Source organism: Ascaphus truei, chromosome 1, assembly GCF_040206685.1.
Source record: "Ascaphus truei isolate aAscTru1 chromosome 1, aAscTru1.hap1, whole genome shotgun sequence".
In the NCBI taxonomy this organism is placed as follows: Eukaryota; Metazoa; Chordata; class Amphibia; order Anura; family Ascaphidae; genus Ascaphus; species Ascaphus truei.
Genome location: NC_134483.1, coordinates 196,781,222 through 196,807,434, shown reverse-complemented (window position 1 = coordinate 196,807,434; position 26,213 = coordinate 196,781,222). Strand labels below are relative to the sequence as shown.

At 46.9% G+C, this 26,213-nt stretch overlaps 1 protein-coding gene across 1 annotated transcript in view; it reads left to right on the top strand.

Moving 5' to 3' along the window:
* Positions 1-26,213, top strand: part of ROR2 (receptor tyrosine kinase like orphan receptor 2) — a 77,912-nt gene that overhangs the window by 39,888 nt on the left and 11,811 nt on the right. The window contains exons 3-4 of the mRNA XM_075600054.1: positions 53-83; positions 22,797-22,924. Of these exons, the coding sequence (XP_075456169.1) occupies positions 53-83; positions 22,797-22,924 (159 nt within the window). The remainder of the gene's footprint in view (positions 1-52; positions 84-22,796; positions 22,925-26,213) is intronic.

Here is a 26,213-nt window from a genome sequence, read left to right as displayed (position 1 = left end):
CTGCAGTATTTAAAGAAAATAATCCTCTTTTTTTCCCCTTCTGTTTGTACAGGACCAACACAGAGCCCAAACCCCAACATCCAGTAAGTGTCATTTTTGTGTGTGCTTTTTTTTAAATAAAGTTTATTTTGAAAGAGTAATTTTCTACACCATCAAGGCGTATAGGCATTAAAAATGAGTGGCAATCTGATTCATCAAATATTATTTACTGATTTGGGTGCACATGAGCTTCCAAGAGAATCTATAAGCATTGGAAAGACATAGGCATAGACTATGTTTCAATAATAGTTTACAGTAAATAAAAATACCACCTGGGGTGCATTTGCAGGTCTGCAACCCTGTCTTTCCACATTATCGCTTAGCAAACAGCGCTTCCCCTGCAGCCAGGGATTCTGGGCAATAACATGAAAATGAGCACTCACAGCGAGTCACTCTTTAAATCTTATCCATTTTAACATGGACCCCCAGCTTCACGTTGCATAGCCAGTAACCAACCTGGCACTGATGAGACCTGTCTGCGAGGTTTACTGGCTATGCACTTTTTAACCCAGGCTGTGCTGAAAAGCTGTGTAGTATGGCCAGGGCCACCGGCAGGGTGGGGGGGGGAGGTGGAGAGGGGGAGAGCCGAGACAAGTGTCCCTGGCTTGGTGGCTGTGGGGGTCGAGCCGGCCGGCTGGCGCTGGAAGTTGGGCCCAACTTGTGCGTCCGGCTGCCGGGCCTCTGGTTGCCTCCGGTGCGTGCCAGAAGCTGAGCTTCTTCTCCTGATGCACACAGCATGAGAGAGAGGCCCGGCGCGGGACAGTGAGGGTGAGAAGCAGGCCAGCCGCAGCGTGGGAGAGCTGGGGCACGGCAGCAGCCAGATGCCTGGCAGCCCGACGCACAAATTGGGCCTGACCTCTGTCTGGGCCCAACTTCCAGCACCGGCTGGCTGGGCCCCCCGCAGCCACCGGCATGAGAGGCCCGGCGCAGGGGAGTGAGAGGTCAGCAGCAGCATGGGAGAGAGGCCAACCCCAGGGTAAGTGTAAGAATGTATTGTGGGGCGGGGTTGGGGGGGCGGGGGTAGTGTAAAAAAGTATTTGGGGTTTAGTGCAAGTATGTATAAGGAGGTTGGTGTAAGCATGTATATGGAGGTTGGTGTAAGCATGTATATGGAGGTTGGTGTAAGTATGTATATGGAGGTTGGTGTAAGTATGTATATGGAGGTTGGTGTAAGTATGTATATGGAGGTTGGTGTAAGTATGTATATGGAGGTTGGTGTAAGTATGTATCTGGGGGGCAGTGTAAGTATGTATCTGGGGGGCAGTGTAAGTATGTATCTGGGGTAGTGTAAGTATGTATTAGGAGGCAATGTAAGTATGTATAGGGGGTAGTGTAAGTATGTATCTGGGAGATAGTGTATGTATTGAGGGGTAGTGTAAGTATGTATTTGGGGGGCAGTGTAATTATGTATCTGGGGGTTAGTGTAAGTATGTATCTGGGGGTAATGTAAGTATGTATCTGGGGGTAGTGTAAGAATGTATCTGGGGGTAGTGTAAGTATGTACTTGGGGGGTTAGTGTTAGTATGTATTTGAGGGTAATGTAAGTATGTATCTGGGGGGGCAGTGTAAGTATGTATTTGGGGGCAGTGTAAGTATGTATTTGGGAAGGTAGTGTATGTATGTATCGGGGCAGTGTAAGTATGTATATGGGGGGCTGTGTAAGTATGTATTTGGGGAGGTAGTGTATGTATGTATCAGGGGGCAGTGTAAGTATGTATATGGGGGGCTGTATAAGTATGTATTTGGGGAGGTAGTTTATGTGTGTATCGGGGGTCAGTGTAGGTATGTATTTGGGGAGGTAGTTTATGTATGTATCGGGGGCAGTGTAAGTATGTATATGGGGGGCTGTGTAAGTATGTATTTGGGGAGGTAGTGTATGTATGTATCGGGAGCAGTGTAAGTATGTATATGGGGACTGTGTAAGTATGTATCTGGGGGCTGTGTAAGTATGTATTTGGGAGGTAGTGTATGTATGTATTGGGGGGCAGTGTAAGTATGTATATGGGGGCTGTGTAAGTATGTATTTGGGGAGGTAGTGTATGTATGTATGGGGTTGCAGTGTAAGTATGTATTTGGGGAGGTAGTTTATGTATGTATCGGGGGGCAGTGTAAGTATGTATTTGGGGAGGTAGTTTATGTATGTATCCTTTGGGCAGTGTAAGTATGTATTGGGGGGTAGTGTAAGTATGTATTGGTGGGGAGAATGTATTGGGGGCAGTGTAAGTATGTATTGGGGGACTGTGTAAGTATGTATTTGGGGAGGTAGTTTATGTATGTATCCTTTGGGCAGTGTAAGTATGTATCGGGGGGCAGTGTAAGTATGTATTTGGAGGGCTGTGTAAGTGTATTTGGGGAGGTAGTGTATGTATCGGGGTGCAGTGTAAGTATGTATATGGGGGGCTGTGTAAGTATGTATTTGGGGAGGTAGTGTATGTATGTATCGGGGAGCTGTGTAAGTATGTATTTGGGGAGGTAGTTTATGTATGTATCGGGGGCAGTGTAAGTATGTATATGGGGGGCTGTGTAAGTATGTATTTGGGGAGGTAGTGTATGTATGTATTTGGGGGCAGTGTAAGTATATATATGGGGGGTAGTGTAAGTATGTATTTGGGGAGGTAGTGTATGTATGTATGGGGGGGCTGTGTAAGAATGTATTTGGGGAGGTAGTGTATGTATGTATGGGGGGGCAGTGTAAGTATGTATTTGGGGAGGTAGTGTATGTATGTATCGGGGGCAGTGTAAGTATGTATATGGGGGGCTGTGTAAGTATGTATTTGGGGAGGTAGTGTATGTATGTATCGGGGGGCTGTGTAAGTATGTATTTGGGGAGGTAGTGTATGTATGTATCGGGGGGCCGTGTAAGTATGTATATGGGGGGCTGTGTAAGTGTATTTGGGGAGGTAGTGTATGTATCGGGAGCAGTGTAAGTATGTATATGGGGGGCTGTGTAAGTATGTATTTGGGGAGGTAGAGTATGTATGTATCGGGGGGCTGTGTAAGTATGTATTTGGGGAGGTAGTGTATGTATGTATCGGGGGCAGTGTAAGTATGTATTTGGGGAGGTAGTTTATGTATGTATCGGGGGTCAGTGTAGGTATGTATTTGGGGAGGTAGTTTATGTATGTATCGGGGGCAGTGTAAGTATGTATATGGGGGGCTGTGTAAGTATGTATTTGGGGAGATAGTGTATGTATGTATCGGGGGCAGTGTAAGTATGTATATGGGGACTGTGTAAGTATGTATCTGGGGGCTGTGTAAGTATGTATTTGGGAGGTAGTGTATGTATGTATTGGGGGGCAGTGTAAGTATGTATATGGGGGCTGTGTAAGTATGTATTTGGGGAGGTAGTGTATGTATGTATGGGGTTGCAGTGTAAGTATGTATTTGGGGAGGTAGTTTATGTATGTATCGGGGGGCAGTGTAAGTATGTATTTGGGGAGGTAGTTTATGTATGTATCCTTTGGGCAGTGTAAGTATGTATTGGGGGGTAGTGTAAGTATGTATTGGTGGGGAGAATGTATTGGGGGCAGTGTAAGTATGTATCGGGGGGCAGTGTAAGTATGTATTTGGAGGGCTGTGTAAGTGTATTTGGGGAGGTAGTGTATTTATCGGGGGGCAGTGTAAGTATATATATGGGGGGTAGTGTAAGTATGTATTTGGGGAGGTAGTGTATGTATGTATGGGGGGGCAGTGTAAGTATGTATTTGGGGAGGTAGTGTATGTATGTATGGGGGGGCAGTGTAAGTATGTATTTGGGGAGGTAGTTTATGTATGTATCGGGGGCAGTGTAAGTATGTATATGGGGGCCTGTGTAAGTATGTATTTGGGGAGGTAGTGTATGTATGTATCGGGGGCAGTGTAAGTATGTATATGGGGGGCTGTGTAAGTATGTATTTGGGGAGGTAGTGTATGTATGTATCGGGGGGCTGTGTAAGTATGTATTTGGGGAGGTAGTGTATGTATGTATCGGGGGCAGTGTAAGTATGTATTTGGGGAGGTAGTTTATGTATGTATCGGTGGGCTGTGTAAGTATGTATTTGGGGAGGTAGTTTATGTATGTATCCTTTGGGCAGTGTAAGTATGTATCTGGGGGGGCTGTGTAAGTATGTATTGGGGGGCAGTGTAAGTATGTATTGGGGGGTAGTGTAAGTATGTATTGGGGGGCAGAGTAAGTATGTATTGGGGGGTAGTGTACGTATGTATTGGTGGGTAGAATGTATTGGGGGCAGTGTAAGTATGTATTGGGGGGGCTGTGTAAGTATGTATTTGGGGAGGTAGTTTATGTATGTATCCTTTGGGCAGTGTAAGTATGTATCTGGGGGGGCTGTGTAAGGCTAAGGCCCCACTGCACGCGCCTGCATGGCCGCCTTGCATCCTGGCGGCGATCTGCGGTCTGTAGGGAGATTTTTTTAGGTGAGGGGGCGTGGCCAAAACAGGTCGGGTGGGCGCAGCCATGTCGCACATTTTCTGATCCGCTTACGTGTGTGTGTGTGTCCAGCATTGAGGGCTGAGCTTGGTTATGTATAAACAGCGCAGCACCCGGTCAGAGCCCTCACACAGGGTGAGCCCACAAACTCACCCGAAAAAAAGAAACCAGCCAGTCACAAGCAGCTGATGTGCGACTTGAGTCACAAAGCCCAGGGAGGGAGCAAGCGAGTGGGGAGTGAGTAATTAACATACAAAGATCACTCTTCTGAAAGCAGCTTCACTGACACGTAGTGCAGCCAATGTATATTGTTCTGAAAGCAGCAAACCCTTCACCCAAACCGCTGAGAACCTTAAGGAAGGATCCACCCCCCCATGCCGGCGATCTCCCCTCTTCATTGGCTCCCTGGCGCACCATGTGATGCGTCGCCGCACGGGATCACAATTCACTTATATTCCCTGCTGGCTGACACGTCATAGGATGCTGTGAGCCAGGAAGCAAGGAGTCACGGGAGACTGCTAGGGAGGAGGTAAGGGGCAAGGGAGAGGTGCGCGCCGCCGGCTGCAGCGGGGACCTAGCCTTAGGCTTTGGTCCCGCTGCGGCCGGCGGCGCGCAGGGCTGCGGTCCACCAGCTGCCTGCCTCCGGTCTGGATGTCCCCGCTGGCTCCTTCAGGCGTGGCTGACTGCGTGCTGTGACGCGTCAGCCAGCCGGAGCTACAAGGAGCTTGTGGTTTCGGCGAGTGCCGCATCACGTGACACGCAAGGCAGCCAATCCGATTTCCCTCTCTGCTCCGATACCCCCACTGCTTCCATCACCCCCCCTGCTCAGATTTCCCCCTTCCGATTCCCCCGTGCTCCGATTCCCCCCTCTGCTCAGATTTCCCCCCCGCTCAGATTTCCCCCCCTGCTCAGATTCCCCCGTGCTCCGATTCCCCCCCCTGCTCAGATTCCCCCCCTGCTCAGATTTCCCCCCCGCTCAGATTCCCCCCCTGCTCAGATTTCCCCCCCGCTCAGATTTCCCCCCCTGCTCAGATTTCCCCTCCCTGCTCCGACCCCCATTCCGATTCCCCTGTGCTCCGATTCACCCCCCTGTGTGTGTGTGTGTCTGTGTGTGCGCGAGTGCCTGGGTGTGCGAAGGGCTGAAGCCAGGCCTGAAGGATGGTCCCGCCCCCTCACGTCATGGCCGCGCCCCCCCAACCGTTTTGGCCACGCCCCAGCGCCGAAATTTTTTTACCGCAGGTCGCGGTGCAGTGAATTGCATGCGCCGCCGGCAAGCAACGCAGCCGTGCGGGCGCGTGCAGCGGGGCCTTGGCATGTATCTGTGGGGGTAGTGTAAGAATTTATTGTGTGTGTGGGGGGGAGGGAGGGGGGTAATTATTGTGGGGGGAATTGTGTGTGGGGCCAGGGAAGGAGGAGGGATAGTGGAGAGGGGGGAGGTAGTGAGGAAGAGAGAGGGCTTAGTGAGGAAGAGAAGGGTGGTGCTGGGCCCCTGGAAATCTACCGGCTCTGGCAGGCATAAGCTTGTATGGGTGCACGTTAAAATGGATAAGACGTAAAGCGTGACACACCGTGCTCATTTTCATGTCATTACCCAGAACCCCTGGCTGCAGTGGAAGCATTGTTTGCTAAGCGATAATGGGGAAAAACAAGGTTGCAAATGCACCACAAGTGGTATTTTTATTTATTGTACAGTTTTTGTCACTAGCATAACTTTTTTAATGTCTAATAATAGTTTAAGAGTTACAAAGTAAACATAATTTATTTGAAGTGATCCATCAATATAAGACTTGTATCTGATCCCACACCATCTACTGACCATTTTTCCATGAAAACTCATTTATTTAAAACTCTATGCTTAATTGATATATTTGCCCAATAAATAATATCACAGCTTGCGAGGGAACTTGTTTTCAAATGATTTCTTTTATTTTGTGACCTTAAATATTTTGCAAGCTACATTTGCTTCTCTTTAATTCTAGTCGTTGTTTAGTTATTTATCACAAAGCCCCTACACCTGCAGCACAGGAATTCTATTACCCTGAAGTGCAAGAGTTTGCTTTTCAAATGTAAGATGAGATGCATAAGCTGAATAACGCAGTAATAAGTATCGAGGTGTGTACTGCAGTCACCCCAGAGTAGCAGCGATCAGTGCTGAGCCTAAGTAAGAGGTTTTAGAACAGCGGTGCGCAAAATGGAGGGTGGCGCGAGACTGACTGCGGCGGGGGTCGCGGAGTTTACAGAGGCCCAGCGCGCTTCCCGAAGACATTTAAATTAAGTGCCGGGGAAGCGGCGAAGGCCTTTGTAAACTGCACTTACCTTGGCTCCGGCGGCTTCTTAGACGCGTCGCCATGTGACGTCATGTTGCCATGGCAACGTGACGTCATGACACCGGAGCCGAGGTAAGGGGGAGGGGAGGGGGGCGGAGAGAGGAGAACTGCCGGCAGGGGGGCTCAGGGAAAAAAGTTTGCGCTCCCCTGTTTTAGAGAATACACAATGGAATACAAATACTTGATACCCAAAATGGAAAACTACTTAAGGTTTAGCTTAAATTGGAAATGTTCACTCTCTCCAAACACTGCATCGTTCTGCAAGAGAAAGCCCCCCGTTCCTGGTATACTATATATTAGTGTAGATATTTAACCTTACCCAGCATAAAGTGGAGACATACAAGGGAGTAGGACTGAATCTGAAAAAGAGAGAGTGCAACAAAGACCGTATTGTGTTCATTGGTAATGTAATACAGATCGAGATGGAGGTAGAAAAACAAATGCCTGTAAGACTCTTTTCCTAGCTTTTATTTTCATGTACTTGACTTTTTCATCACAGATAACCCAGGGGATAAATAATATAAATGTGTATTAGTTTTTTTTTTTTTCCTTTTACTATTCAGCAGAAATAATCTGTGGTTATGTTCATGCCGCTATGTATAGTTGCATGCGAGAGAGGACAGGAAAAAAAATGCATTTTTCCTGCATCGGATTGATGCCGGGAGTCTCCGGAGCTAATACCCATTAAAGCTGCAGTTCAGTCTTTTTTTTAAAAATTTATTTTATTACTTCAATATTTTCATGTGTGCAATCTCTAATTACCTAAAGAGCTGTATAGCTGCAGGTCAATTCGTTCTCCATGTATTGATAGGTTGAAATTTGGTGACATCATTAGTGAAGGGATCTGTTTTTTTTTCTGCTTCTTTCTCTCAGTGGAAGCTCATGAATATTCATGAGCACTCCTGCACTGACATGTGCTAGAGGGAGGCCAGGGCTGACAAAGGGGTGTGCCAGGGCTTGTGACAGGACATGAAGGGGCAGTGCCTTAGCAAATGGTTGTTAAAATAGAATACAAGAAAATTTGTCTTTCAAAGTTGTTTTTTAAAAAACAGAAAATGCTAAAAGTATTTTTTCTTACTACAGAACTGATTTATTAAAAAAACCCACACATGCAGGATATTGACTGAACTGCAGCATTAATATCAGCACCGGAGACCCCTGACTTGAATCCCATGCAATAAAAATGCATTTACAGGCAATGACCGCTAAGGCAATGAAGGGGTTAACTAACTGCCATGCTTATTGTGGGTAGCGGGGGTGGGTGAAGGTGGTATTTGGCCCTTGGTGGGTGTTTAGGTCTTGCGGGTGGAGTTAACCCCTTTATTACTTAGCGGTTAATACCACTAAGGTAATGAAGGGGTTAACCCCTCCCGCTACCACCCGGTAGGTATAAACACCCACCAAGGGCCAAATACCAACTTCACCCATCCTCAATACACATTCAAAAACTCAACAATACCCACCTCCTCTACCCCCAACAACCCCCCCCCCCAAAACACATACAGTACAGTAATAGGCAAAATTACTATTATCACGATATGGATAATAGCTCATATGCCCATTCCAAATAAAACATTAGCGAGCCAGCATAAATACAACTTTCTACTTACCCCTGCCATCATGAAGGGCATCCTCATCAGCATACTGCAGGTCCATGTCCTCTGTTGCCAGCAAGAGTACATAAAAAAAATACAATCTAATGGCCCTAACCCGTTAAGCACATTAATAACCGCTATAGTAATGAAGGGGTTGTCCCCCGCTACCCACCCAGGAGGCCTAATCACCCACCCCGGACCCACTATACCCACCCTCTACCCATTGATTGGCACAGTGGTATATCATACACATATAATATGAGCATGATAAGCCGCTATAGCACTCAATGGTCAACCTAATACAAATTATTAAGGCGAAAAATACACAATAATAAAAGAAATACACAAGCACCTAAACACCCCAACAATAAAATTATTAAAAAGCCTAATAGTACACATGAATAAAAATGATCTATCACCAAAACAACAAAATAATAAAAATTATGTTATTCCAAAACATAACAATTAAATTAAATAAACAGCTATCCAACCAATTAAATAAACAAAACCACTAGCCAACAAATCAATTAAATAAATAAAACCACTACCCAACAAAACAATTAATTTAAAATGATAACCAATCCTAAAATGTACTAAAAACAAGCCAACCAAATTCCAAACAATTTAATCCAAACAATAAACAGAAATAGAAAAAAATAACAATCAATTGAAAACCAGCATTTGCCAAAAAATACATTGCCTGTCATTGTATTTATCTGTACCCTGGGGCACATACTAAAACATTAGCAGTCAATGGGCAATCACAAACATAAAAATAAATACAATAAAAAAACCTGAAAAAAGACATTTACATACTTTCAATATATTTTACTTACCTTTAGAACTTTTCTTCACCCTCCGAATCCCGGCGTATCTGCAAGCTCTCGACCCATGATGTCATCATCCGCAATCCGTCATATGCATTTTATTCCCACGGTCACATGACGCGAGACATTTAAATGCATAGGAGATACTGGCACCCTATAACAGGGCCGGTATCTCGGGAAGCAGGGGTTCCCCGGACCTGAAATCAACGCGGTTCTGCTTCGGAGACCCCCTGCTCATCTATTCTAGTATTAAAATGTATTAAAAGCCTGCGATCGCTGGTGAGATATGCGCAGGGCGAGGCGGCTCTCTCTGCAGCTGGAACAAATCGAGAGAGGCGATCATCACATCGCCGGCTACTCGTCTGTTTTGGGAATTTTGCTATCACAGGTAATCGAGGCTTTGTGAATATCGTGATAGCAACGCTCAAAAAACTGGCAACGTAAACGGCCCACCTATGGTTTTTTTTGTATGAAGCCTTATAGAATAGACCCCAGAGATTTAATAAAGAGCGACTACACAGATTCTGGAGTGGGACTTTCTGTGCCAGAGATTTGAAAGTTTCCCAGTACCATTGATTACTTCCATGATTTAGCATCTATTTAAATTCTATTCTGCTATTAATGACACTTCTGTGAATAGTCATTGGCCATGTTAAAAAGTATTAATACATTGTTTTATAACGCTTCATACAAACATAGTGGTAAAATGTGTTCAATGAGATTTTGCAGCGAATTCTTTCCAACGGTGTAAATCCATCTTCTGCTAACGAGTATGAACATTAACAATGCGTCTGCAACCTGACTCGCTCTGTAAAGTACTTTCAATACACTGCTGAGAACGTTTTTTTCACTAGTCCACCTTGGGAAATGTCATGGTCTGTAGTCCATTGTGAGGTTCAACATAAGTTTGTTAAACCAAGGGGGGAATTCACAATAAACACAATGCTGGAGCAGCAAGTGAGCACCACCATTGGTTATCTCCCGTATGGACTTAGGGTTTCAAAAGCAAAGTAATGTTTTCATTCTTAGTTGTGTCCATCCCGATGCTGATCGCTAATCAGAAGTTATACATAACATGGCAGGTTCACTTGATCCATATGCTCCTATTTCTTGGGGTTGTTCTTAATCAATGCGAGGGGACTTATGCTGCCATAAGCAGTCAGAGCAATATTATAATGAGATGTATCAAAAGGTGAACCTATAACTGGTGTAGTTTTCCTCTCTCTTTGAACCCCCCCCCCCCCCCTTCAAATCCTGCAGATTTAGGTGGCGTTAACCTCTGCTCCTAAGAGATCTGGGCCAAATTGTAAGAAGCAGAATTTGCTAGATTCATTCATATCTCGCTGCAGCTGGAGCTGTTTGCTCCACGTTTGTGTCGCAAAGTGCACAGTTTTAGATACATACATATATATATATATATATATATATATATATAAAACAGAAATACAATAAGCGCAACCACACTGAAATTAAAAAATGGAATATTTACCACATATCATGGAGGGTATATACCCTTACAGTCTAACTATCCCTGACTCTATATGCAGCCAAAAGGTCTACCGCTCCACGGGCTGGTAACGAAATGTGCACAAGAAATGACCTAGGCGCAAAAGGAGACAAGAAAAGACAGAGAAAACATAGGGTAGTATGTTCAGACTCAATAAACCGCCAGAAGGTATAATATGCACTTACAGTATAAATGATAAAGTCAAGCCTTGCATCCACTCTGGGATCTGGAACAATTATGCGATGGATCTGGAACAGCTGGGCGTCCACAGCAGTAATGATCTCCAGCACAGATTACCATGCAGGAAGAGAGGTAAAGTGCAAATAGTATAACACAATTTATTAAAATTCTTAATAAAAAATTTGATAGGTAAAACACTCACATTCTGTGAGATAACATAAAACTTTTGAGAATTCTGAGCTTCTCACACTCAATAGAAATAGGGTATTTAGCCCTTAGCAGATTTCTTCAGCAGTCCTTGGTATATGGGTTATTGACCACAAGTGAAATACTCCTGTTTTAAATGCAGCAAACACATTAGGTGTCTCTACTGCTCCACACAGTCTCTGAATGAGTTTATTACTCAGTTTTTCACAACCTAATAGGTCTATTCCGCCGCTCCTAATGTATATATAGTACTCACGGTACTTTCTTATAGGTGCAGTCCACAGTGGCACTCCGTGCGTTGTGTTATCTTCCCACGAAGAGTCCTCTCTCTTCCTGTGGTTACCCGTGGCTCCAGGGGACGTTCCGTACCACGTGATGGCGCGGTGACGTCACTCACTCTCGCGAGACTTCGTCCGGTCTACTGTGGGAGTAGGGCCTCGATCCTCTGCACTGCCGTTCTCCCTGCAGGCAAATAGTGGGACAGGCGGCCACCGGCACCTCTTTGCTGCTGTCTGCTTCTTCTAATGAGTCTGCTTAGTTCAATGTACACCACGCCCTACGCGTTTCTCCGTTAGGCTTCGTCAGGGGCTGATTCTGCCCCTGACGAAGCCTAACGGAGAAACGCGTAGGGCGTGGTGTACATTGAACTAAGCAGACTCATTAGAAGAAGCAGACAGCAGCAAAGAGGTGCCGGTGGCCGCCTGTCCCACTATTTGCCTGCAGGGAGAACGGCAGTGCAGAGGATCGAGGCCCTACTCCCACAGTAGACCGGACGAAGTCTCGCGAGAGTGAGTGACGTCACCGCGCCATCACGTGGTACGGAACGTCCCCTGGAGCCGCGGGTAACCACAGGAAGAGAGAGGACTCTTCGTGGGAAGATAACACAACGCACGGAGTGCCACTGTGGACTGCACCTATAAGAAAGTACCGTGAGTACTATATATACATTAGGAGCGGCGGAATAGACCTATTAGGTTGTGAAAAACTGAGTAATAAACTCATTCAGAGACTGTGTGGAGCAGTAGAGACACCTAATGTGTTTGCTGCATTTAAAACAGGAGTATTTCACTTGTGGTCAATAACCCATATACCAAGGACTGCTGAAGAAATCTGCTAAGGGCTAAATACCCTATTTCTATTGAGTGTGAGAAGCTCAGAATTCTCAAAAGTTTTATGTTATCTCACAGAATGTGAGTGTTTTACCTATCAAATTTTTTATTAAGAATTTTAATAAATTGTGTTATACTATTTGCACTTTACCTCTCTTCCTGCATGGTAATCTGTGCTGGAGATCATTACTGCTGTGGACGCCCAGCTGTTCCAGATCCATCGCATAATTGTTCCAGATCCCAGAGTGGATGCAAGGCTTGACTTTATCATTTATACTGTAAGTGCATATTATACCTTCTGGCGGTTTATTGAGTCTGAACATACTACCCTATGTTTTCTCTGTCTTTTCTTGTCTCCTTTTGCGCCTAGGTCATTTCTTGTGTATATATATATATATATATATATATATATATATATTTATATATATATACTGCTTCTGTTTTACTTATTGAAATATATCAGGTAGTTACACGGCGAAAGACCCCGTGGGATCATTTAGTGCTCGCTAACATGGAACTCATCTGTTATTATTTTTTTGATACACATGAATTTAATGAGCTAATAAGAGTACTCTGTTTGTTGAAACATTCAGTAATGTCTGTTAGTTTTCGGGGGACTTTTAATGGTCTACTGTGCGCGCTTTGGCAGGTTCAGAGGAAAAGCATTAAAAACAAATTACTTCCCCTCCCTCCCCCCCCCCCTACAGAATTTTAAGCCTTGAAAATCTTGCTTGCTTTTAGAAGGCAAAAAAAAAACATGCCCTTTTTTTTACTGAGTTATTCACCTCATTTGTTTTCTGGTCATCAAATCAGTTGTTGGTCTCCCGGGTTTATACTAGCTGTAGAATGTATTAAAATAGTTGCCATGTGTCTGCTGCCTTCTGTGTCTATTCACCCCTTCATTGCCAATCGGGAGTCTCAAGCAGAAGGCTTCATCCAAATGACAATTGTCAACTTGGTCGCATACTTATTTAATCATATCACCTACAATAGTGATCTGCCACAGAAGAAACAGATGCGAGGCAAAATGTGTGTTGATTCAGGACAGAGCTTCCCAACAGATGTAATGATACCATCTTTCCTTCTTCCACTGTGTACATGTTAAATTAGTTGTGATAGTCTCAATGGTTCAATTTATAGTACATAGAAACGATTTATATTCAATGTGTTTAGACGGTGGCTTTGTCACGGTCTGTAAGGCTAAGGTCCCGTTGCACGCGTCCGCACGGCTGGCTTGCTTGCCGGCGGCGCGTGCAACTCGCTGTACCGCGATCTGCGGTCTACAGGAAACTTCAGTAGTAGCGGGGGGGGCGTGGCCAAACGGGTCGGGGGGGGGGGGTGCGGCCATGACGTGAGCGGGCGCGGCCATGACGTAGGGGGCCGGAGCGGGAGGTGGGCGGGAGTGGGAGGATTGACAGGGCGGGGGGGGGGGGGGGCGTGGCTTGAGCGGAGGGACCCGCTACTCTTCCCCCCCTCCCTCCACGGGCTGCCACGGGCTGCAGGTAAGTAAAAAAAAAACACACACACGCAGGCACTCATACATACATACATACACACACACACACAGACACACAGACAGGCACTCACGCACTCATACACACACACACACACACACACACACACACACACAGAGACAGAGACAGGCACTCACGCTGCTTTCACTCCACACTCCTCCCCGCTCCCCGAAGCCTCTCCTCCTCCCGCAGCCTCCCCTCCCCATTGGCTCACAGCCACACCACGTGACGCGTCGAAACTAGGAAACACCATTCTCTTGTGTCTCCTAGCGGCTGACGCGCCACAGCGTGTAGTCAGCTGTGCCGCCAGGGGGGACCGGGACCGGCTCGCGAGGATTCCCCTGCTGGTGGGGAACTCGCTACATTGCCGCCCGCGCCAACGAGCGCAGCGGGTCCCAGGCCTAATCTCTTTTATTGTGAGAGCTCTTTGTAGATGTAGTTGTCCTAAATTGAGTTAAGTACTGGATGCTCCCTACAGTACACAGCTTCTGCGATCACAAATATCAAAAGTTATTCCCACGTCTTGAGACCACAGGCAAAAGATGGAAGGAATGTGAATATTTATTGAAACATGTTCTGCATGGGAAGCCGATTCCCTTCCGTGCATATACACTGACACATTTCAAGACGCGCGCGTCATTTCATCAGTCCCCTTGCGGGAACGATTTGTAGATCACAGAATGTTGCAACTGATCTGAGGAAGTAACTGACATCGCAAAATGCGTTGGCTTTTCTGCGCATGTTTTACCCAAGTACTTGAAAGGTAACATATAATTTCTTCACATTTGCTGTGAAATATTAAAGCAGCAGTTCAAGCTGCCGGTTGTTTAATTTTAATTTTTTTCTCCATTTAATATGTGGATCAATACAATCCACACAGTTGCCGATTGAGCCATTCTTCTGTGATCGATCGGTGAAGATTCGACTCGGGGGTTCACTAAATGGCTGTCAGTGCAGCAGAAGGGGACCAAAGATGCAAAGTTCTGTGGGAAAGATCATGTGACCAGGCAAGCACTAGATACAATTGGTGCACTGCTAGAGAGAGGGTAGGGCTCAAAAAAAGGGGTGTGCCCGAGCCCGTTTCAGAAGAGGAAGGGATTGCGACTTTGTAAATGGTTGCTATAGAAACAAAAATGCCTGTTACATTATAATACAATAAAAATGTCATTCAGAGGTTGTTTTTTGCTTTTATGCTACAAGTATTTTCTCATAGTACAGAACTGATTTATTAAAAAAAAAAAACACATGTAGGATATTGCTTGGTCTGCAGCTTTAAAAACAGTTATAGAAAAAAATGCACGTGCTACCAGGATTTCATGTTGTTGCCGTTTGGGAACTGCTGCCATTGATAGACACTGCAGCCCAGGCCTTGTTTCTGCTACAATACCCTGGGCATGGTTCGCCTTTCTAATACAGCTCAGTTATTGCCTCCAGCTATATTGTGCAGAGGACGTAAGTAGCAGACGCAACTCAGCCGATTTATGTTATGTCATTATTTCATTTGTCTGGGTAATAGCTTTTCAAAATCTCCTTCTCACTTTCACCTTAATCCCTAGCCAGGAAAGTCGGGCAAGATGTACTGGTTTTATATTTAGTGACCAAAGATTTGACCCCCTAAGTCAGGGGTGCGCAAACTTTACCCCCCCGCAGCCCCCTGTCTGCACTTCTCCCTGCTCCCCCCGCCCCCTCCCTTCCTTACCATGTCTCCGGCGTGAAAGGACGCAGCGGGGTCACGTGACATTGCTGCGTCATTACGCCGCACTGCCACGGTGACGCGTCTGCGGAGACAAGATATGTGAAGTTCCAGAGGCCTCACGCGATCCCCCGGCATTTCATTTAAATGCCTTGGGGAAGAGCAGGGGGCCTGTGCAACTGCCGTGCCGTGCCCCCCCCCCCCCAATTTGCGTAACCCTGCCCTAAGTAACTGTAACGATGCTCGTCTCAAGCAGGAAACAGACCCGCAGAGCTGAGGTAGGAAGGTGAAAGTACCCACCTGAGCCGAGGGACAGAGTCCTGATAGAGTAGTGAGTCGTACGCTGAAGGTCAGGGCTGGCGGCTGAGTTGCGTAGTCGGTGTGGATGCAGAGGTCGGGGCGGGCTAAAATCAGTTAGTCGAGGTACGTGAGCCGGGTCTGGTAACGTGAGAGACAAAAAGCATAAGCGCGTTGCATGTACACCGCAGGAAACTGGAACTTTGCTCGGCAACTTCCTGCTAACAGGGCTGTCCTTTTAAAGGAAGTTGACAGGAGCAAAAATGGACGATCCAGCCACAGAGGACGAGCAAGAGCAAAATCCAGAAGCGGAATGTGAAAACCCGGAAAGGATTTTCGCCAAACCTCATAGTAACGAAGCCTGGAATGCATGGCTGGCCTCTCTGGCACTGAGGGGGTTAAACAACTGCGCCCAATTACCAGCTTTGCAAAAGCAAGCAATCCTGCAAGACAACATTGTGACTCTGACCCCTTGCATTCCACAGCAAAATGGTTTTAACACAACAGATTTTTTCCCCTGCAAACAATAACGGCTACAAGACCGTATAAGCGAGAACATAAATGCTGTCTTTTTACACATTGCGGTTACTTTGAATTTTCTAATCCAACGCCACGTGAAATCCTCACGTTGGTTTCCGTGAAGCACCGACGGCCAGTGGCATGCATTTCCTGAGAGGTGCTCCCCAGCCCGAGCCACTGCAGCTTCGGAACCACTGCTCTGATAAAGAACCAGCTCTTGGCTAGACAGCGATGAAAGCAATGTGTTTTTTACATTCTCTCTTATTTATTACTCTGCTCTTGTGAGTTCCCTTTTGAGGTTATTTTTTTCCTTCCATATGTTCTAAAGCTAGTAAACAGTAGAGCTAAGCAATTTTTGTTGGGGGGGCGAATTTGGATCCGCAGCGGATCGCCCGGTTCCTTTTGTCTATGGAGCTCAGCGGATCAATGTCAAAAAGGCGATTCACATTTTGCTGATTTTTTATTATTATCAGCAATAAACTCAGCGGATTCCGCAACCCGTCGACGGATTTGTAGTATCCAATCGTTTCTTAAGAATCCGCCAATGGATTGCTGAATCCGCAGATTGGATTCTACAAATCCGTCCGTGGGTTGTATCAAATCGTGATTTTTGATGAATCTGCTCGGATTGAAATCACCCAAATCTGTTTGGCATTTTGCACTGCGAAACGGATTTGGGGGGGGGGGGGGGGGGGGTGTAACATCAGCGAAAATCCGGGGAAACGGATTTGGGCGGATTCGCCCATCTCTACTAAACAGTTGTTTCATTATCTAAACAGCTGGAGCAGAGAAGGTTTTAAGTGGTGCTCTGTCATATGGCGCCATACAGCGGGTGGAAAGTGCTATAGCGCCTCTTAGCAAACATTGCCTTTTAGGTGTGGGTACATTCACTTAATCAATAAGGATATTAGTGTACAAAAAGCGCTACTACCACCAAAAATTAAACTAAGAATAATCAATGAATAAATAATACATTGTATTGTATTGTATTGTATGTCTTTATTTATATAGCGCCATTAATGTACATAGCGCTTCACAGTAGTAATACACGTGGTAATCAAATAAATAACAGATAATATAAATAACAGATCATGGGAATAAGTGCTTCAGACATAAAAGTAACATTAAGGAAGAGGAGCTCCCTGCCCCGAGGAGCTTACAGTCTAATTGTATACAACATAATACAACAACAGTGAATGAAGTCCAATGGTGAAGTCCTGTGATATTGTCCAAAAAGCAGCCTAAAAAGTCCACTGGGTGTCTAATGTCCAGTATGAAATGCAAAACATAAACAGACCTCTCTGGCGCTGAGGAATAGAAAAGCACCGTGGGGCTAAGGCGGTAAAATGCGTGGATCATTCATTTAATGCCAAATCCAATAAATGTTGCACCTTTAAAATGAAGTATAGTGCATGAAATGCCATCCTGACGCACTCCTGCATATGAACTCACATTTTTGCAACCTCTCCCGGTTAGGTTTTTAAAGTAACAGTCTACCTTTTCTGGTCTATTTCTTTTATTTGTTTAATCCCTTTAGAACAGTTTTTCGTTTCAGAGAAATATTGACAGAAAACATGTCAAGTTTCCACCTTTCCAATCTATCCAAAATTCTGCTGCCAGAATAATTTCACCTTCTCTGCTCATCTCCTCCTTAAATTCCTCTCCTGGCTTCCCATCAAATTTCGGATCATCTGCAAAATTCACCTCCACTCATCTGCTCCTGACTACATATGAGCCGTGATCTCTCGTTAGGCCTCTGCTCGTCTCCTGCACTCTACACATAACTGTCTCCTTTCCACCCCTTTCACCTCTACTGCTCTCTAACCTTAAACCTTTTTCTCTCACAGCCCTTTACCCGCGGAACTCCCTGTATACGACAAGCACCTTCTCTCCCCACCTTTAAGTCAAACCTTAAAACTACCCTCTTAAGTGAAGCATTTCAATAGCCCAGACTCATGGCTACTGTCCCACATCCACAGTCACTCCTTCCAACCATTGTGCTCAAGCACTGCCATCTACTGCACTTATTCTCTCACCTGCTGTCACTGGAAGTCTCCCAACATACCACTTAGGCTGCGGCCCCGCTGGCTACTGCAGCGCCCGCTGTGGCGGACGCTGCAGGGACAAGAGCCGCCCCACGATGGGGTCGGGCATGCTGCGACAGGCGGCCGCCGCGCTGCGCAGAGAAAAACTCCCACTCTCAAGAAAATTGGGAGCAGGACTCGCGACGGAGCGCTAGGCCACGCCCCCCGGCGGTTCAGCCAATGTGGGCGACCTGCGGGGTGACGTCACGGCCACACACTCCCCTCCCCCTGTCTTTCCCCCTGCAGCTCACTGCAGACCGGGGGAATCGGCTGCACGCACCGCCAGTCTCGCAGGCGCGTGTGCAGCGCAGGCACTGGGGCCGTAGCCATAGAGTGTATGCTTTCCGGGCAGGGATTTCCTTTCCTATTGTCTGATTTTACTTGTTGCAATTATTGTATTATAATTTCCTGTACTGTATTGTCTCTTTTGTAAAGCGCTAAGTAAACTGTGGGCGCTATATAAATAAAGATTATATATATATATATACTAGCTGAGAGACCCGGTGCTGCCCGGGACCAAAACCTCGCGCTCCTTCCTCGCCACCCCCCTCCCCCCGGTTCCCCTCGTCTCTCCGTCTCCCATCACCCATGCGCAGCTGTGGTCCTTCCCCCCCCCCCCCCCCCCTCTGCGCAGGTCCGGTCCTCCCGCCCCCCCCCCCCCTGCGCTCCTCCGGTCCTCCCCCCCCCCACGCGCAGCACACAGTGCCACACACACAAACCCAGTGAGACACACACACAGTGTCACACACACACACCCAGCCAGTGTCACACACACACACACACACACACACCAGTGTCACACACAAACACATACCCAGTGTCACACACACACACACACACACACACACATACATACACATACACACACACACAAATATCCTCGGGCACCCACAACAAATGCAGTGAGGACCCGCCCGTTCCCCCACCGGCGGACACCAGCCACCTCCGTCCAATCTCCTCGCTCCCACCGGTGCAGATGGCGCCTCTCTCCTGTCCGGGCGCTCTGACCGGTCGGTCCCGGGTGTGGGGGCGGAGCATGCAGCAGAGGCCGCCAAGCGCACGGCAACCCGGAACGGGTGCGAGCCGGCTTCGGGAGGAGGCTGAAGTGCGCGATGATCGGGAGCAGCCGCAGGCTGGAGCCGCAGCGTGCACAGGCCGCTGGAGCACACGTGCAACGCGCATGTGACAGGGGGGCACCGGGGAAAGGGGTGGGGGGCAGGGTCCGGGGTGGACCGACACAGGGGGCTGTGGGGGGGGGATGTGACACCCGGGGGGCATGGGTGTGCGCTACCCAGGGGGGGGGGCAGGTGGAGGTCATACCCGGGGGCATGGGGACTCAGTGGGAGACAGGGACACAGAGTGGTGTGACCAGGGGGAGGGGGGTTGGTGGTGGGGGAGAGGTGAGGCCAAGCGGCGGGTGGTAGTGTTGTGACCGGGAGGAGGGGGTTTGGTGGTGGGGGAGAGGTGAGGCGGGTGGTAGTGTTGTGACCGGGAGGAGGGGGTTTGGTGGTGGGGGAGAGGTGAGGCGGGTGGTAGTGTTGTGACCGGGAGGAGGGGGTTTGGTGGTGGGGGAGAGGTGAGGCGGGTGGTAGTGTTGTGGATGGTCTTGCTAAGTGAGATTCCTAATCCAAGTGAGGGCAAGAGATGCAATGTGAGGGGTGGGGTGAGGGGGGTGGGGGTGTGTGCATCCGTGGCCAATGACACAGAGGGAACACAGGGCCAATCACACAGGGGGAAGACATACACACACAAACATTATTTGAGACTTATAGATATAGACATACACACACACACACACACACACACACACTTTTAGCATGTAAAAATGGCCACCATTTAGATTTTCCAAAAATGTATTTATAACTTGATCACTGCAGCTTTGGAATTACTACAGTATGTATTTCTTCAGTTTTATGTAAGACTGCGCTTATAGTGCCGGCGATGCGGCGTCGCCCAAAAACAAATGCATTGTTGCCGCTGTGTGCGCTTATAGTAAGCGTGTCGTGGCGACTCGATTTTCGGAAGCCGGGAATATTTGATCTTTCAGAGGCTGTCGCCTCATGTGACAGCCCCTGAACCAATTAATGCCCGGGTTGCCTGCGACGCCGCCGCAAAGCGAAATACAACTAGCACGCGTCGCGGGCACTATAGGCGCGGCCTAAGTCTCTTAGTTGCCTCTAATAAAAACCCTATATATTGTCTAGTTTGTGTTGTGTGTGTTTTGGCGTTAGGTGTTAAGTGGGCTTGCTAACTTTGCTCTAAATTTTACAAAGAGAAGTGGCTGTTTGTCATGATATATAGATTGTAAGCTCTTCAGGCCAGGACCTCCCGCTGCCTCATGTCATTTTACCTGTCGCGCTTGTCCCCATTGGTTCTACATTATTTAACTTGCATTGTGATTTTGTAAAGCGCTGTGCAAACTGTGGCACTATGGAAATACAATTACACGTACATACTAGGGAATGCCCTGCTGTGCACGCGTCAGTAATACATGGGACGATTCCTCGTGGTCTTAGCATCGTTATATTTTCTGACGGCTTCTATACTACTTTGGGGTTACTTCTTAACATAGATAGAATCATGCTAGTTCCACCACTTGTGTTGCAGCTCTTTCTGACACACAGAACATGGAGGGAACTTGCATTTATTAAGTCTTACCAATGACTTCGGTCTCCTTGACATCCCAGTTTACTGTGCAAACATTTATATCTTCCATATCAGATTTCATTTCGTTTTCACTACACTATATAAAAAGAAAAATCAATATTTCTGAGTTCATTTGACAAAAAAACAAATCAAAGAAGAAAAAAAAAACCCAATGCATTTTATCTCATAATAGGCGAAAGTTGCTCTTTCAATTCAATACAACTCGCAATGTATTACTTCCTGGTAAAACATTTTATAAATAAAAATGTAAACTTGCATATGAATTCCTCTATACGGATGAAGCCCATAGCTTCTTGTCTTGTTATCTAAATGACTGAGGTCAATTTTTGGGGAGAGAAACTCTGTGCAGCACAGTTAATGCGGCCATAGCTAATTAACAATCAATTTGACAAAAGAGCAACTAACAGGGAAGTGGAATTTGGGCCATGTTAACAGCCTGTGATTAGAACAGCTTGACTGCCCCATGGCCATCTAACATTCCTCAACTCAATGAGCACTCGCATGGCCTCAGGATGTACATTGTGTGCTACTACTTTGCAGCTGTGCTATAAATGAAGCAGTCACGACCCTGGCACATTGGAAGCTGCTGTATTGTAATCTTTTCAAAGGCTTGTTGAGAAAGAAGCAGATATTGTGTATCAACACACACGCTCACGCTTCCTTACATGCTGCAGCTGTATGTGTGCGCTTCTTTGGAGTCCCAACATGTCACGGGCGAGTCCTTCTTGATGTGTAGGTGAGACTGGCAGATACCTGCTTACAAAACGACTGTAGCCATCCTAAGTTACAGAGATAACAGTAGTAGATGGAACTTGTGCCTCTATAATGCCCATTCGTCCCAAATCTCTACTACAGTATGTGACTCAAAGGGCAGTGCTGCCTCCCTCATGACACAGCTTCATTAAACTAAAGAGGGATTCTACAAAGACACTCTTAAGCTAACCGCTTTTTGTTTATTTGGCCAGCACTTGGCTGCTTTGTTTGTTAGCAACGCACAGTCACATAGCTGACAGTTTTAACCCTTCAGTGCCGGAGGAGCTTGCAACGCATTGCAAATAAGTGGCTAAATGGCAGGTCCCATTAGCACTGTCGGGGTTTCATTGTCTGCATCCTACACACAAGCATTAAACGAAAGTGAAGTGTATCAAATTTATATTTATATTTTGCCTTGGCGAAATGGCTCGCATAATTCTGCAGGATGTAATCAGAGCGCCTTAAAAACATATATTTTTTTTTAGGGTACAATGGTTGTTTTCTTTTCCAACACGAAATCCATTTCACTAAACCTCGCTGCAAAAGTTGAAGCGCTGCGCTAATGTCTCCCTGGTTGGTCTTGGCCGCAGGAATCACTAGCTCGGTGTTACAGCACAGGCCTTAAGTACTTTAACAACACCTGCCTTAAATCCCATCACACAGCTTTTGAAGCGATCAGATGTCTCTCCTCTGGGCCATACATTCTGCAGCAGTCGCCTGTCGAGCATTTCCTAACCTCTTCACTGCCGATCTTTGAGACATTCAGATCTCCTCGTGACTGCAAAGTCACTGCAATCCTTAACAACTCCCGTGCTGCAGGGGACTTGCATACATTGCATGCCTCTGTAGCACCGAAGGAGTTACATTACCACCAATGCTTCAGCAGTGACGTTGTTCATATTGCTGCATTATATGCAGCACCCAGGGAGTTAACACATTTCAGACCTTTGCATACATACATATTTGGGGGTGGGGGGGGGAGACATAAACTCTGACAACCAGACATCTGCAGACTTACTTATAAAGTGCATTTGTGTTTTTTTTTTCTACAGGGATGACTACCAGGAAGATGGGTTTTGTCAGCCCTACAGGGGAATAGCTTGTGCAAGATTCATTGGAAACCGGACCATTTACGTGGACTCCCTCCAGATGCAGGGGGAAATTGAAAACCGGATTACGGGTAGGGATTGCAAACCACTGCGGTGGGACAAGGGTCGGTTGTGCACATCACCTATTTAAATGCAAACATTAGCCATTGTATTGCCCTATTCAATGTACAATCACTGCTCAGTGTAGTCCTGATACCAGACCCTTCTCAAATGAATGACTGTACGACAGATTGTATTTTTAAAAAAAAACGTTTAGTCCTATGTACAGTGACTCAATTTGTGCAGCATCGTCGAGAATCTTTTTTTTATAATCTAAACTGTCTTCTTCAAGAATAAAAGTGTCCCTCAATTTCTGCTCGTACAAAAACATATAGCGGTATCCTTTTCAACAGGGTATATAGAAAGATCAGTGCTTCCTTGTTCATAGAGATGGTTTTTTTTCTCGAGCACAGTACCACTGCTTTCTTAGTAAATTCTACTACTGCCAACGATGTTTGACACATTTCCTTTAATAAGAAGTGCAGTGTGCATGACATACTTGGTGTCATTTCTTGTGTGTATTTCGCCACTAGGCTTTTGGCTTTACATTTGCTTTGCTACCGAAGAAATATGTTAAGTTGCAAAACATCCGTTATAAATAGGAGATGTGTTAAAAGCCTGGGCCCTTTCACATCTACATGTCGTATTGCTGCATTAAAGCAGCACAGCATGTGAGTGTTTTTTAATAGATGGGAAGCAGGGGGTCTCCGGAGCTGAACCGCGTTCATTTCAGCTCCGGGGACCCCCTGCTCCCCGAGACATTTACCTCCCGTAGGTGATGCCGGTAACAGCTCCGCAGGTTTAACTGTCCTTGTCATGCGGCCAGTAGGAAGCCACAAGGGAGGACATCACAGCCTTCTATTGGCCGCGTGATGCGGGAGCTTTAAAGCCAGCATTTCAGTAGCCCCACGCAGCCCAGCCAGAGCGGCTACCGGCACCCACTACGGAGGTGAGTTTTTAGAGAAGCAGGGGGCCCCCAGAGCTGAAATTAACACAGTTCCGGTCTGGAGACCCCCTGCTTCAAACCTAGAACACACACAAAGGAGAAGGAAACAGGCGTGCTTTCTCATTAGGCTTACTCTTTCACAGCATCAAATACTGCATGGGCTCCCCATTATGTCTCATATTATTCTGTCGCATGTATTATAAAGCACTATGTACATGGATGGCTCTATACAATTAAAGATATATAAATATATATCAGTGCATCAGAAATGCATTATATGTATTATCATTTTTAAGAATGATGCTGATCAGTTAACCCCGGTGCAGCAATATGTTGCTGATGTTAGGCACTACAATCTATTGCCTTGCACTTAAAATGTTTCTTATCTTTTGTTGAGTGCATCCCAAAATTGGCATTATTAATGTGATTAAAGCGTGTGGTTTATTACAGTAGGTAAAATGTGCCTTTTATTCTCCGGGTAAATTTAGTGTCTATGCCAGTGTTTTTCAACATGGGTTCCCCGGGCATCCTTAAAGGGTTCCCTGCCATGTTCAGGTCATTTGAAAATTGTACCAAATACAAAAGAATTTATAATGCATCTTATCTCAGACACGCTATTAGAGAGGGTTGGGGCTCCTTACAATGCATCTGATCTTAGACGCGCTATTAGAGAGGGTTGGGGTTCATTACAATGCATCTGATCTTAGACGCGCTATTAGAGAGGGTTGGGGTTCATTACAATGCATCTGATCTCAGACGCGCTATTAGAGAGGGTTGGGGTTCATTACAATGCATCTGATCTCAGACGCGCTATTAGAGAGAGTTGAGGTTCCTTACAATGCATCTGATCTCAGACACACTATTGCAGAGGGTTGGGGTTCCTCAGAATTTCACACTATAATGATAGTGTTCCTAAACCATAAAAAGTTTAAAAAAACACTGGTCTATGCTAATAGACACAATTGCTTTGGTGCCCTCTACTGTTCAAACATCTTATTGATCTCTATATAGGCACCACAGTTTAGTGCTCTGCTATTTCTCAAAACATGTTGGGTTGAAGTTGAAGAAAGTGAATATTTTCAGCCACACATTTATTACTTTAATATTCTTATTATGATTTATGTAGGTCCGTATTACCGTGTGCAAAAAAAAAGCTGTGTGTGCTGTGCACGCGCATAGTAAGTGAAACTTCTTTGACTTTTGTCACAGAAATTGTATTTGTATTGGTGATGTTTTAATTAAAAATCAAAATACAATTTCATTGACAAAACGCAAATAAATTTGACTTAGAACATGCGTACACATCCCTTGTATTTGCACTAAGCGTGAATTCCTCGTGTGTGACTGTGTGACTGTGCGTGTGACTGTGCGTGTGACTGTGTGACTGTGCGTGTGACTGTGCGTGTGACTGTGCGTGTTACTGTGTGACTGTGCGCGTGACAGTGCACGGTGCGCGTGACAGTGCGTGTGCACGCGATGGACTGTGTGCGCGACTAACTGTGTGCGCGACTGACTGTGTGCGCGACTGACTGTGTGACTGTGTGTGTGTGTGTGTGCGTGTGACTGTGTGACTGTGCGTGACCATGTGCGTGTGTGCGTGACCATGTGCGTGTGTGCGTGACCGTGTGCGTGCGTGTGACCGTGTGACGTATGCGCAGCCCCCCTGCACCTCACATATCCCCCTAACCTATTCACCCCCAATACAGCTCCATGATTCCCACCCCAATACCGCCTGCCCTCCCCCTAATGATACACCCGAATAACCCCTGTCCCCCACCCCAAATGATATAGCCACACCAATACCCCCTGCCCTTCCCCTAATGATACACCCCATCTCCCCAGTCTAGGCACGCACTCACCGGGCGGCAGGAAGAGGCTGCTCCGGACCCTTCCCTCCCGCACCGGGCTCCGTGTCACCCCCTCCCGCATGAAGCTCCTCTCCTAGGCGGCCGTGACCAGCAGGTGGCCGGACGGCTAGTCTGCACATCCCTCCGGAGCAGCCTCCTGAAGGGAGTCCACGGCTGCAGGGACCACAGGAGCCCCTCGGGCTCTACCCCACAGAAGCTGCCGCCCTGCAGGGACGGGGAGAGGCTCAGCTCCAGCTACCCGCCCCGGTACCGGCCCAGGGAGGTGAAGGTCTCCCCGCCCTCACCAGTCACCTCCAGCCCGGAGCTCAGGCCTGAGACTGACCCGCAGCGGCTCATCCCACAGGCAGCAGCCAGGGGAGGCCTGCAGGGTCACGGGCATGCACCGGGAGGAGAGGAGAGGCCGCAGGAGATCAGGGCCTGGAGCAGTGTGGGCTGCAGTGTCCCTATGAGAGCCGTGGCGTCTTGAGTGTCGCCATGACTACCGTGCTGGGGCGTGTGGGGGGAACG